The sequence below is a fragment of the Tursiops truncatus genome, chromosome 1 (assembly GCF_011762595.2).
Source record: "Tursiops truncatus isolate mTurTru1 chromosome 1, mTurTru1.mat.Y, whole genome shotgun sequence".
NCBI classification, from domain to species: Eukaryota; Metazoa; Chordata; class Mammalia; order Artiodactyla; family Delphinidae; genus Tursiops; species Tursiops truncatus.
In genome coordinates, this window is record NC_047034.1 from 133,800,545 (window position 1) to 133,815,164 (window position 14,620).

At 42.3% G+C, this 14,620-nt stretch overlaps 1 protein-coding gene across 15 annotated transcripts in view; it reads right to left on the reverse strand.

The window, feature by feature from the left end:
* FGGY (FGGY carbohydrate kinase domain containing) overlaps positions 1-14,620 on the reverse strand; it is a 433,125-nt gene that overhangs the window by 380,781 nt on the left and 37,724 nt on the right. For 14 of the 15 annotated variants that reach the window (XR_012324582.1, XM_073789156.1, XM_073789205.1 and 11 more), the window contains one exon: positions 13,528-13,679. The exons of the other annotated variant lie outside the window; for it this stretch is intronic. Coding sequence is in view for 13 of the 14 variants with exons in the window: in XM_073789156.1 (XP_073645257.1) it covers positions 13,528-13,679 (152 nt within the window). In the remaining variant the exon portion in view is untranslated. The remainder of the gene's footprint in view (positions 1-13,527; positions 13,680-14,620) is intronic. 15 annotated transcript variants of the gene reach the window in all.

The following is a 14,620-nucleotide window of genomic DNA, read 5'->3' on the forward strand; positions in this document are numbered from 1 at the left end:
GTTTCAAGCTCAAACACAAATACTACTACCTACTCCCCAAGTTGTCCATCAAGATTAAGCACGGTTAAAAAAAAAAAAAGGGCCTACCCTCAGACCATGTGGATTTTCCCCTTCACTCTTAGCTCTCTTAACTGCATCTAGAGTTAAGTATATGAAAAATAGACCTCACTAACCTTTTTCCCAGAAATCAACTTCTGTCCTAATCATCACCTGAAAATATATCCCTACCACCAGCACCCTACAACTTACCAAATAACTTCTCATACAAAATATTGTTGTCAATACCATTTCATGAACAGGAAACTAAGGCGCCTAAGTGAAATGAATTGCCCAAGATCATGCAGACAGTTAAGTGAACAACATGGTGTGAAACCTCGGCCACTTGAACTCCAAACCCAATACTCCTTCACTGCTGCCCGGCTGCTGCTTCCCAGCACATGGGCGGTGCTTGATAAATACTTGCACAGTGACTCACTCCCTTTCTCAGGTCCACGGTCTGGTCTCTGACCCCCGGTCAAAGCCAGACCACACGGCCTCATGCCAAGACAACTGCAGTAGGTTTCACTCTGGTCCTGATTCTCTCCTCTATCTTAGGCTCACAGAATGCCAGCACCGAAAGAGAACTTCAGGAGTTACGGCTGTTCCCAAATGCCAGTCCCTGAACCGGTGCTCATCCACGACTGGTCATTTTCACTAATCAGTGGTGAATAATACAAATAATACTAGAGAAGATGAAACCCTTATTATTAATAATATTATGAATAATTAATTGGTAAAAAGATCTTACGTCCTGGTAGCTTGCTTTGCTTTCCTTGGGCAAGCTCTAATACTCTGCACATGCAGCATTACTGGAAGGAAACATTTATCTGTGCCACAGTTCAGACCCTTAAGCGAAGCCCGAATGAGAGACAGAGGCCAGAGGGGGCAGAGCCACTTACCCAGGCAGCTTCTAATTCCCTCTGAACACTCCCTAGTCTTGCATTTTTGAGCCAGAAGACACTGACTCTTGAGATGACACAGCCTGGAAGCCAGACTAAAGCAGCTTTTTGAGAGGGTGTGGGTAGGGGTACTGATGAGGCTGTAGAGCTGAGATCAGACTTCCTTTTACTACTGAGGTCACGCCCAAGTTTCACCTAATCCACAGCCTCTCCATACAGGAAGGATTCAGAGAGATGTAGGCTTTGATGGGGATCCCTGAGTCCCTTTGTCATTCAACCAGCAGAGTGGACACAGCTTCATGCACAGAGACTGGCCTCCAGTGAGGTCTTAGCTGCAGAAGTACTGCCAGGACCCTGGGGTTCAGAAGAGCTAAGGAACTAGTTGGATCATTTATTCATTTTTTCCAACTGCAGATGTTTCAGGAGGAGGTAAATGCAAAGAGGAGGAAGAGGCCAGCTCTTTGGGAGGTAACTCTAACGTGCTGGAGCAGTCCCCAACCTTTCTGGCACCAGGGACCAGTTTTGTGGAAGACAATTTTTCCACGGACTGAGGGCGGGGAGGAGGATGGTTCAGGCGGCAATGCAAGCGATGGGGAGCGGCAGATGAAACTTCACTTGCCCGCCCGCCGCTCACCACCTGCCGTGCAGTCCAGTTCCTAACAGGCCGCAGACAGGTACCAGTATACGGCCTGGGGGTTGGAGCCCCCTGTGCTGGAACACAGACGAAATAGAAATGGGTTGGAGTTTGTGTAGTGGAGGGAATCTTAGACCTCACCCGGTCTCAAGCGTGATTCTTTAACTGTGAGTCTAACTTAGGTAACTTTTTTATTCTAGAGTTCATATTTATCTTCAAAATTTAAGCCAAACAAATGTGGTATCTGGGATCTGAAATTTAAACTAAGAGAACCAGGTATCTCATCTGTAGGACAGACCGGGGCACCTTGCCCCTGATAAAGACTGGAGTTGACCAGCTAACTTTTGACTCCTTAAATTCATTTCCTAGAGTTAGAAAACCCAGGTTTTTGCATCCCAACACTGCCAGAAGTAACAGCCAGTAGGTAGTAATCCATCTAACTCCCTCCATCCTCATCTTCTTTATCTGTGAAGTAAGTGCTAACATCGACCTCACAGGATTTTCAAAAGAATTAAGCAAGATAGCAGAGTTAAAAGGTAGATAGATAGATAGTTAATAAATTCAGTAGATAGTTAATAAATTCTAGTGCAGGTGTTGATGATGTTTGTAGACAGCAATCAAACAGAGTCAATATCTTAAATAGAATTTAGTAAGTATCTCAGAAAGATATTATTTCAAACTGCTTTCACAAGGGTAACAATATCTCAACTTACTCCAAAAACTTAAGGTGGATTGATTGGATGGATAGAAGGACATATAGATAGATATATATGTGATAAACCAAGTACAGTAAAATGTTAATGGCAGAATCTAGGTGATGGTTCTAAGTGTTCACTATAAAATTCTTTCAACTTTTCTGTATATTTGACAATTCTGATAATAAAATGTGGGGAAAAAATGGCTTTCACAGCCTCTTACATTTGGTCCTAGACTTGGGAGCCCCTTGAGATTAAAGGATACTCTTGGCTTCCGCCTTGTCTCCCCATCACCAGGTACAACGCCTTCCTCATAGCAGTTACTAGACGAATGTTTGTTTCACTGATTAAATGAATATATCCCTACAATAGCAGCACAGTTATTCTCATTTTGAAGACAATAGAACCAAAAAAAAAAAAAGAATAAAACCAACCCATATGTTCAGAGAAATGAGATTTACTTACCCCTCCAGAAGAATGCTGTGACTTGCATCTTGTCAGACTTCTGGCCTCCCTCCTCCCTTTCCCCAGTTAACATCCACCTATCCTGGGCCCCCAGATTTCCAAGCTAACAGTCCACCTTAGTGCAGCTGATCATGCTAATGAGTTCTTGTATCACAACACACATTAACTGCACTGTATATTTTAGTGTCTTTTCTAAAGACAGTATTTTCCTCCAATAGATGTGACCTCCATTTTAACCACTGTGAGGAAAGAATTTTCTTCATTTTTTGTTTTACATCGAATCATACCATGTGAGCATAAGGCCAGCCAAACTTAGCAATCTTTCTCTCTCTTCTCTGGTTATACTGTAAATTCCTAGATGTAGCTGACACCCCTACACAGTGGTCGGACAAGGCTGGCAGCAAGGAAGCTGGGCACGTGGACTATGCTATTACAGCCGTAAGTCTGGAAAGGACCAGGAAACAAGAATTCATTTAGCAAATATTTATTGAATATTTTTTCAATGACAAGCACTGTGTTTGGGTCGGGGAAGACAATAGTCAGGTATGGAGAGAAAGGTTTGGTCCCTCCTCTTACGGAGCCAAGAATCCACCAAACCAGATGAGGAAGGAACATGGTGCAGCAGAAAAAAAACAAACGAGAAAAACAAGACAGGATTTAGATCCAAAAGGACCTTCATAAAGACCCAAGCCTGATACCTGTGGACAAGTCACTGCATCTCTTTGAGGCTTACTATATTTATCTATAAAATGTAACAAATAGTAACGTTTAACTTGCAAGGCCATGTCACCAATCAAATAAAGAAAACATATGTCCAAGTCACAGAAGTTATGAAGTAAAATACAAAATAAAGTATCATAACAATAGCTGACATTTATTAAATGTTATTAGGTATCAGGCCAAGTCCTTCTTTTTTTTTAAAATTTTGGCCTGCTTTTTTAAATTACTCTGTTGGACTATAAAAGTAAAAGAATACAGCATATATTTGGCATAAATCAAATATGCAAATGCAGGGATAAGGAAAGGATTCACTGTCCAGGTAAATGAAGGCAGGCCATCAGCCTCAACACTCCATATATTTTAGTTACGAGCCCAGTTTATGGGAAGACCACCCTGGAGAGAAAATCCACAACAGATGCCCTAACATCAGCTGACAGTACCGTCTGCAGTGCTCAAAGGCTGGGAGGAATCTGGTCCAAACGTAAAACGGCCCTAGTATAAACATTCTAAAGAGAGCTTGTCTGATTCAGTTGATGTGTCTTGGATTTTCTTGGGGGTGAAGGGAGCAACATAAAGGGGTTAGTCCCCTCAGAGCACAAAGACACAGAAGAGAGGCCCAGAGGAGTTACTGCATCAATCTCACAAAATAAGCAGTGACTCAAGGTAACAGACTGCAGCCAAGGGATGGCTCTGGGGTAGAAAGGAGTAGTAATACTCCAAACTTCCTTTTCCACAACAGGGAAGAGAAAATGAAAGCACACTCAACTTGCAGTGGATCTTTACTTTGGAATGGAACTATCTGGACAGACAAAACCCAGCAATCAAAAATGGCATGATAAATGATTTGATAAGTTCATGCATCCATCCATTAAAATATGTACTGAGTTATCAGTGTGAGATGCTAAGCAATGCCCTAGACACCAGGGACATGGAGATAAGTGAGGTGCAATATAGTTTAATGAATTCCAGGGTAGAGGTAAGGGGAGGATGCCATAGCGGACAGAGGGCAGGACCCCAATCAACATAGAGAAAGTCAAGGAAGGCTTCCTGGAGCTTGAAGAATTAGTATAAGTTTCCCCAAGTGAAAAGAAATGATTTTAAGTTTGCCAGGCAGAAGGAAGACCTCAGCAAAGACCCAGAGGTGTAAGAGAACATGAGTATGGTATCCTTAGATCCACTGACCAAGAAATTCCCCAACTGGAAAGTCTTTCCATTTCTCTAAGCATTTTGTTATAGGAAAAGTAATGATGGATTCCTTGAACAAACTCCCGCAGTCTGGGTCTCAAATCCAAGTGCCTAGACGGGTAGTTGCTGGAAAAGGAAATGGTGAGGCAGGCTGGGTGGGGACCACTGTGAAATGAAGGACACTCGCCCCTTCTCGAGGGGCAGCTCCTGCACAACTCTGGCCAGTTCCTTCCACATGGGAATGTGAACCCAGGACTGCTAAATCCTTTTGTTATTTTTTCTAGAGAAGCAGAAAAATCTGGATTTTTATGTGAAATTTCTTAGTTTTTAAATGTTGGACACTAATTCAAAAAAGAATTTTTTTTTCAAGCACAGGGTGGGTCCACCAAAACCCATCTGGGGACCAGATTCAGCTTGTGGGCTGCCAGCCTGTAACCCTACACATGAGCTGAAATGAGCAACAGGGCAGTGAGGGCCAACGGATATAGCCCAGGGGCTGGAGGAGGGCTGGACTTGGTGAGGATCCTGGTTCTACCACTTATTGCATAGCTTTGGGGAAGCAAGCTACTTAAGCCCTCTGGGTCTTGTTTTCCTCATCTGTAAAATGGGATAATAATATTGTGTCACTGAGGGGCTTAGAGGAAATACTGCATGTAAAGTCCCTCATACAGTGCAGATGGTTTAGGAAAATAATCCCAAGAAGAAAAAAAAAATCCCATGCTAAATAACGAAGTGTTGTCAACCAGAAAGGTTAGCTAGGACTATAAGATTACTTTTTAATGGAAAAGTACAAAGAAGTAATAAAAGCATGATCTTTGTGCTGTAACATTAGCAAACTATACCAACCACGGATAGTGTCTCATTATTGTTTTTTGTAATATACAGCCATTTTTTTTTCTATACTGTAAGTCTCTTAAGACAAATGCATTTATAAGACTGCACAGCCTCATAACTTTTTTCCCTTTCACATTATAGTGTAAACTTTGTTGTTCCTATACAAATATTTATTATCTACCCAGTACATATGCCAGAAGGATCTTTTTGAAGCCATAAAACAGATCATGTCACACGCATGTTTAAAATCCATCAACCATTTCTCACTGTCTTAGAATAAAATCGAAATTCCTGTCCACGGCCTCAAGGCTGTGCAGGATCTGGCCCCTGGTCACTTCTCTTACCCACCTCCTGCCACTCCCTGCCTTGCTCATACCTGGCCAGCCCTGCTGACCTCCTATGCTGATCTCTCAGGTGCTTTCCTCCTCTCATTGAATCTGCTGCTCCTTCTTCCTGAAAGTCTCATCATTCTTGTCAACCAAAACCTCCCAAGAGAACACACTAGCTATGCCAAATCTGTTCATCTGCCATTCTCCTTCACAGCATTTTCCAGAAAACAAAATCACTTTGCCTATGTATTTGTCTCCGTGTCTCTTTTCTGCTGCTCTATGCTAGAATCTAAGTTCCCAGAAGGCTACCCAGGGCCCTCATCTGTCTTGCTCACCTTGCAACCTCAGTGCCCATCATATAGGAGACACTCAGCCAAGACTTTTTAAATGAAAAAAACGAACCTACCACCCATTGTTCCCAGCCTCAGATTCTCCTGAAGTCATTACTTCCAAGTTTTTTCCCTGAACTAGATTATTCAAACCCTGCAAGACAAACACTTGAAGAGGTAGTAGAGTGAAATGGCTCTGAAATGAGTCTATGGGTCTGAAATGCCAAGGTTCAAACCCCAGCCTTGCCATTTATTAGCTGAATAACCTTAGGCAAATTGCTTAACATCTCTGAGTCTGTTTTGTCATCTGTAAAATATGAGACTTGACTTCATAGGGTGGTTGTGAGGATCAGATGAGTTTAACATGGATGAAATGCTTAGACAAGTACTACGTATATAATAAGCACTGTATACATTTTAGCTACTGTTTTCATCTAATTCCTTATTCTGTTGTTATTGCTTAGTCCAAAAAGGCTGTAATTTTGGGGACTTCCCTGGTGGTCCAGTGGCTAAGGCTCCGCACTCCCAATTCAGGGGGCCCGGGTTTGATCCCTGGTCAGGGAACTAGATTTCACATGCCACAACTAAGACTTCCATGCCGCAACTAAAGATCCCATGTGCCAAAACTAAAAGATCCTGCATGCCGCAGCGAAGACCCGACTCAGCCAAATAAATAAATACATATACATATACGTGTGTGTGTGTGTTTTTAATTTTTAAAAGGCTGTAATTTTGTGAAGACAGAGACCACCTCTGGGTTCCCACAGTGAAGTGCACAGGTCTCCACAGGAGGGGGATGGGGGATGGAGCTGTTTGTATGGTTCTTGATGTACGTATGCTTGCATGATACGAGACGAGGAGTAAGACATTTAACATTTTTGAGCCTCAGTTTCCTCATTTATAAAAAGAGATAATATCTACTCCACAAGACTAGTGTAAAGATTAAATAATCATTGTGGAATAAAATAATTCTGGGGCTGGAGGCACTGGTGAATTTTAGGGGAAACAAGTAGAAGGTATTCAGTAAGTCAATCAGCTTTGCAATTCAAAGCTGGCTGCTTTCTGGTATAGGTATTACACATAGGATGTGGATGATTCAAATAAATGAATGACTCTGAAAATATGCTTTATACTCTTCTACTATTTTCTATGATTGTCTCTGACAACTCTGTGGTCATTTTTAGGTGGTTTCCATAGCTATTATTCAAACAGGAACAGCATACCACTCATTACACTCAGCTACTTAAAATAAGATATTCTAGTGTTTAAAATTCTCTCGATTGGTGCTAGAATGTTATTGACATGCCCATCAGTAGAGACAAACATTTTTATGCACAGTGGAAGTGAGAATTAGACTACTCTTTGAATAAGATATTTTACAAATATCTGACTAAATTATAATAATTCCACAAAGCTGATATTATTATCATCATTTGACAGCTCAGCATGCTGAAACTCAGAGATGCTGACTTAGCCTAAGGTTGCAAAATCGGTAAATGGTGGAGAAAGATTTAAATGCAAGTGTGTTTGGCTTCAAATCCTGTACTTTTTCTGTTGTTACAGAACTGTGTTCTATCTCCCAGAGCTCCAATCTTGTATGAGCTGTACTGCTAAGATCTGACGAATGTAGGTAAATAATATCAGACCTATGCACAAAATGTAAAGCCAGAGTAACTAACAGAAAAAGACTATAGTTTCCACCAAACTGCCATCCAAAAAGAAATGGTGGGCTTCCCTGGTGGCGCAGTGGTTGAGAGTCCGCCTGCCGATGCAAGGGACACGGGTTCGTGTCTCGGTCCGGGAGGATCCCACATGCCGCGGAGCGGCTGGGCCCGTGAGCCATGGCCGCTGAGCCTGCGCGTCCGGAGCCTGTGCTCCGCAACGGGAGAGGCCACAACAGTGAGAGGCCCGTGTACCGCAAAAAAAAAAAAAAAAAAAAAGAAATGGTGCGTTTCCAAGAAAGAAACTGACATTGTTTATCTTTCATAAAGTTTCAAGATGAGAAACCTAAAGAGAAGAGAATAATTGTTACTATATCATCAAGAAGAATGAAAGAATAAGGCCAGTCGAGGCCCTTACTATGCCAGTCTCTTACTGTACAGAAGGGACAAGGACCAGGCTTTCCTGAAGTCTAACAGAGTTTTCTTTTCAAGAGTTCCTACTGCAAAGCATCCAATGCTAAGTGTGCTAGCACCTTCCACAGCTAGCAGGAAGTTATCAAACCACCCCTCTGGCTATCCAAACTCCCAGGTTCCTCCCAAGAATCTACATACACAGGATAAAGCACATTAGAGCCAATCAGAGAATCATTTACTCATTTTCCCAATATGTTATCAGGGCAACAGAAGCAGAAGGGCATGGACTGGGGAGATGAAAGGGGCAGATATATTTTCTAAACCCATCAACAAAATCCTCTGACATTCCAGCCAGCTGCTTCCAGACCTTTGGAATGAACAATGAAAATTGCAAACTATAAAATGATTAGTTTTCTGTTCTGCTGACAATAGCAAAAAGAGGAAATGAGTTAAAAGACGGACTGGAATATCTCCATGCATCCGCTACAAGCCAGATAATTATCTTCCATTAACACTGAGCTGTCAGGATCGGCATCAGCCTGTTAACTTGCTTGACCTTCCTCAGCCTGCACCTTGTTACCCTACAATGTTTCATGTTTATAAAGATAGGAGACTCCAGCTGTTCCAGCCTGAGAGAACTTAATTTACATTTGGCCTTCATTAAGATGAGAGTCAGAATCATTGAGACCAAATGGAGAAGCCAGACTGCTGGGGGTTATGAAAAAATCAAATGGCATTTTTCCTTTTATCTGACAATTCTCATTAAGGAGACGTACGTCAACCTAAAACACACAAACCTTATATGTAAAGGACATGATTAAAATTCCATATTGCAGAACTAGGACCCAAGCAAAGGCTTTGCCCAAAAGGTACGGTGGTCCTAGTATACCACTTCTGTCTTCTGAGAAGTCTGAACTCCAAATTCTGCCCAACTCCCTCTGACATCTGATTCCAGGCTAAGGACAAGGAGCACATGAATGACAGCAATACCGAGATGAGCGGTGAGCTCTGACTCCTCCACCTAGCTCGCCCCTCATGGCCAATCAGCCCCAATGTCCTGCTGACATTAACCCCTAACGATTTCTGGATCCCACCTCCTCTCCATCCCACAGTGCCTAATTCAGGTCTCATCACTTCTCACCTGGAAAACTGCACTAGCTCCTCATTGGCCCACTCAAATCATTCAAACAATATTTACTGAGTACCTACTATCTGCCAGGCATTTAATTAGGGATAGGGACACAACAAGGAACAAAATGGATATCATCTCCATCCTCCTGTGGATTACTCTGGTTGGAGGGGGTGAGCTTTTATACAAATCATCATACAAATTGACGTGTCATTACAATTTATGAAAGATACAATGAAGTAAAATTAAGAGTACAATGACAAGAGACCTCTGATTTATTTGAGGGTCAGGAAAGGCTTTTTTAAGGATGTGACAATAAAGCTGAGACCTACATGATGAGTTAGAATCAATGGTGAGAAGAGGGAAGAATATTCAAGCAGAAGGCACAGCATCAGAGCATCATTAAGACCAGAGGTAAGCAAACTTTTTCTCTAACAGTCCAGAGAGTAAATATTTTCAGCTTTGCAGGCCATGCAGTCTCCATCTCAAATACTCAGTTCTACCACTGTAGGGCAAAAGCACCACAGACAGTAGATAAACGAACAAGCATGGCTGTGCTCCAATAAAACTTTATTTATGGCCACTAAAATGTTAATTTCCTACCATTTTCACAAGTCACAAAACATGACTCTTCTTTTGATTCTTTTTCAAACATCTGAAAATGTAAAACTCATTCTTAGCTCCCAGGACATCCAAAAACAGGCAACAGGCCAGATTTGGCCCATGGCCCTAGTTTGCCAACCCCTAGTCAAAAGGCTGAGGTGGCAAAGAGCTGGTGTGTTTGAGGCACTCTGAGTGGATCCCTGTGGATGGATCAGAGTGAGCAAAGTGAGAGACACACAGTAAGCAGAGGAGGGAGGTGAAAATGACGTCATACACCATCTTCTGAGCCAGGTTACAAATTTTGGAGTTTATCCTAAGGGCAAAGCAAGGTCAACTAAGTGCTATAATGAGGAAAGTAAGAAACCTGGTTTTAGGGGAATTCCCTAGTTGTCCAGTGGTTAGGACTTGGTGCTTTAGCTGCTGGGGCCCAGGTTCCATCCCTGGTAGGGGAACTAAGATCCCACAAGCCGCACGGCATGGTCAATAAATAAATGCACATGTACTAATAAAAACATAAATAAATAAATAAACTGGTTCTTACTCCCCCCACACACACATTTTCTCATTCCTAATCCAATCCCTTCACCCTGCCAAAGGTATCTAAGACACTTTCCCCCTTGCCTAACAACCATCCACTAATCTCTCTCACCAAATAGGCCCTTAACAAACTGAACCCAGGCTACTTACCTGGTCTCACTTCCTACTACACTCAGGGAAGCATCCCAGGCTCCTGTCCTAGGGCCTACACACCTTACCATAATGAACCTCATTCTCTCTAGAATACTGTATCCTTCCTATCTTCTCTACTATGCAAAACCTCCACTCATATCTTGAGGCTCATCTCAGGTAGCTCGTGCAGAAGCAAATTATTTTCCCTGAAAGCACTCTGCATATGCCTGCATCTCGGCGCTCAGTGCATCTTCTGCCGGCTCTGGTTCCGTGCCTCTCTTCTCCTTATGCTCCCCCACCATTGTCCCCAGTGGTCACTGTGCCGCTTGAGGGTAAGGCCGAGTCCTCTTTGTGCCCATGTCCCCAGTTCCTACCACAGTGCTGGTTCACAGCAGGACCTCAGGTAAGATTTGGCAAATTAAGGAATGAATGAAGAGTAAACAAATGGCAGCCCAGTAAACTTGGCACAGACTCTCATGTTCTGACGTCGAATGTGCTGTTGAACAGCAGCTCAAGCTATTGTACTTCCCTGTGCCTCAGTCTCCCACAAGCCTAATAAAAAGAAGGTACTGTTTCCCGATTCTCCACACATGGATGCTTTTCAGGATACAAAGGTAGAGCCTTTAGCATTGAAAGTGGTTTTGTGAGTCTGCAGGCCAGCAACATCAGCATCACCTGGGAGCTTGTTAGAAATGCAAATTCTTAGCTCCCACCACAGGGCTACTAAGTTAGAGTCTGCAGTTTAACAAGCTCTCCAGGTGATTCATTTACACATTGAAGTCTGAGAAGAGCCAGCTGTAAGCCATGCTGGTAGGCTTTAAGGAGAAGGGACGAAACATGATTTTAGAAGTTGTTTTGATTTTGAATTTGTAATCACAGTAAAACCAAAGGAACTCTCAGCAAGGATTCCTGGGCATGCTTACCAAAAAGACAAAAAAAAAATTTGAAAAAGTCTGAAAAACAGATTTGAGGGTCAGCCTTCAGGTAGTTAAATGCACAGTGAGGCACTGTTTAGAGCCTTACTCAGAAAATTCTGAAATGGAATTGATTAGATGGATGGATGGATGGATGGATGGATGGATGGATGGATGGATGGATGAATGGATGGTCAGTCTTAGGTCATAATCATTGCCACACAAATCTAGAACTTAATTATTTTCTATGGGCTTTATTTAGTGCAGTTAGATCTCAAGCACACAGGTAAATATCCTGACAGGTTCATACCAAAGGTATATTTAGATCTCCTGGGATATACAGCCCTGAGCTGGCTATGAAGCAGGTGCTTAATAAGGCTCTGGTATTGTACCAATGACCACCTGCTCAATCCTCCTCACTTAATTCAGAACAGCTATTCCTCACCTGTGGTCCAGAAGGGTGACATAGCCAACCCATTTGTTCTTTTGCACATGTTTAGGCTGGCTTAAAGACCATCACCACCCTCATTCCTGGTCCTTCCCAAAGTGGTATGCTTCACAGAGGATTTTAGTACTGCATGACTAATGGGATGAGCTGGGATTTGGAGACCAGGAGACACAGGTTTAAATTCTGGCTGTATCGTCTGTTTGGGAAAGTCATATAACCCTCTCTCTGAGCCTCAGTTTCCCATGCCATCTACCAGGCAGAGGTTGTTAGGATGAGATCAGTTAAAGTCTATAGCACACATAGCAGAGTGTGGAGGCAGTGCAAATACAAATCAATACACTGCTTTGTATTTCAGGATATTTTTGTATCAAGTTTCCAAACTGATCCAGTCCAACTCTCTCACTTTAGAGATGGAAAAAGTGAGCCCTGGGGATGAGAATCGCTTTGCCCAAAGTCACACAGTGTGATGCAAACAGTCAGAATTAGGATCCTAAAACCCCCAACTCCTAAAACACTCTGTGTTTTCAAACTCTTAGCAAATATAGAAGTCTTTCTGCAAATTAAAACTTACAAAATAGCTCAATATACTAAACAAGTAACAAGCCAAGCCTGGCTTGATTACTGACGCCCTTTTTACTTACCTCCCTTCTGCCCCATGGTGGCAATCCAAGGACACCTCCTCATCACCTTTAAACTCCCCCCAACCCCACATCTGAGTAATTGAAGACTCAATCCACCTGAAACCTCAGGGCCAGCAAATGAATCACGGCAGGTCTTATCATTAGATGGATTCTCTCCTCACCAGACCACCTAGGGGTTTTCAAGTTCCTGCAATTCCCAGAGGACTTGAACTTTCTCACACATCCATCTCTACTGGGAACCATTAAGCTGACATCACCATTCTCCACACTTCATAAATGATTCTAACATCTGGAAATGGGAACCACCTGCAAGTGCCTTAGCCAGAGATCACCTTATCACAAAAGGGTATGGAAACTCAAGTTCAGGTGAGATGAGAAAGGCATTCCATAAAATGCCACTAAGGCCAAAAATTAATCATTGGGGGCTAAAAGTATGTAGAGAAAGAATGTTCCAGTCAGAAGATTTGGACTTGAATCCCAGCTCTGCCACTTTCTAACTGGAATGGTAATTAACCTCTCTGAACTTCAATAGAACAGTGGATATTAAGAAAATCAATTTCAGTCATTTTTAGGTTCAAATCCTGGTTCTGCTGCATACTTATTGAGTCACTTTGGGGGAGCTGACGAATCTCTATTAGCTTTAGTTTTTACAAATACAGAAAAAGAAAAAAAACTACTTTATAGGGTTGCCGTTAGGATTCAAAGAGATAATCTGCAAATACTTATTTCAGTGCCTTGCCTGAGTTAAGCAGAATGACTTAACCACAACCGAATCAATAAAATGGGATCAACCTTCCTGAGACTTGCTGCAAAAATCAAATACAACAGCCGTGATGAGCAGGGTGCCTGGTACCAATAGATTCAATAAATGGAATCCTCTGCTATTATGAGTAATCGCTCCTCAACGCTATGCACTTACCTCTTTTAGCCACAGAAGCTTCGGGGCCTGCATTTCCACGGACATCACGCCCCCAACGTACTGCAGGACACTGTGCTTGGTTTCGTTGATCCTGTGGACCTGATTGACCGCCCGGTGGTCCAGCCACATGATGATGTTTCGATGAGAATCCCCTAGCAAAAACAAGGGAGATGAGGACACAGGTGCATCCTTATCCTTCTAATTCAAGGGGGCACTTATGGATTCCCAAGGGCAAAAATCTGCACAACTGCTTGTATAATTTCACACATCAACAAGAAACAAGTGAAAGGACCACCACCAACACTGACTAGGTACATCCTACCCATATCTTGGACCCTTGAAGAGACGTGCTCTTTGAATATAGTCCCAGGGTTAAACGTCTAAAGGAAAAACCAGTCAAGATCCACTAATTAATTATATTACCATTCATTCTCTCTCAACTTTTCCCATTCCTTTCCTATTTCACCTATTCTAGAAAAACTTTTCTGGATACATACTCAAGAAAAGAGCCAATGAAATAAGCCTAAAACAATACTTCAGCTTTTTAAGGTATGTCTCCTTGAAATATGGACCAATATTTTAGGTATAATATCATATACAGTTACATAATGGCTTTTATTTGCCTATATTCTCACTTCCTCTAGTTACTCTAATTAAAATTAGTTAATTTAAGTGTTTTTCCTCACTCGGTTGGTTTGTTTGGTGGGGTGGGAAGCACTGGAATTTTTTTTCCATTCTGGAACCAGGCAGACCTAATGGGGAACGTTCTTTCAGTATAGGCAGAAATATTGAGAAAGTTATTTAATTTTTCTTAGCCTAAGTGTCCTTATCTGCAAAATGTAGCATATAAGGATTAACTGAGATTTTTCATTCATTGAACAAAAGATAATGTGCATAAAGGATATGGCAAGTACTTGTCACATAGTAGGCCCTCAAGAGGAATAAATCACAGGAAACAGAATTTAAAATCAGCTGGAAAAGGAGCATGGGCAGTGCCCCTCACATCCTACCTCTACCATCCTGCAGCCCACAGAGAAACTAGTTGCCCCTTTCCCCCTTCCCCAGACTCTGCTAATTCATCCTGCACTGATGG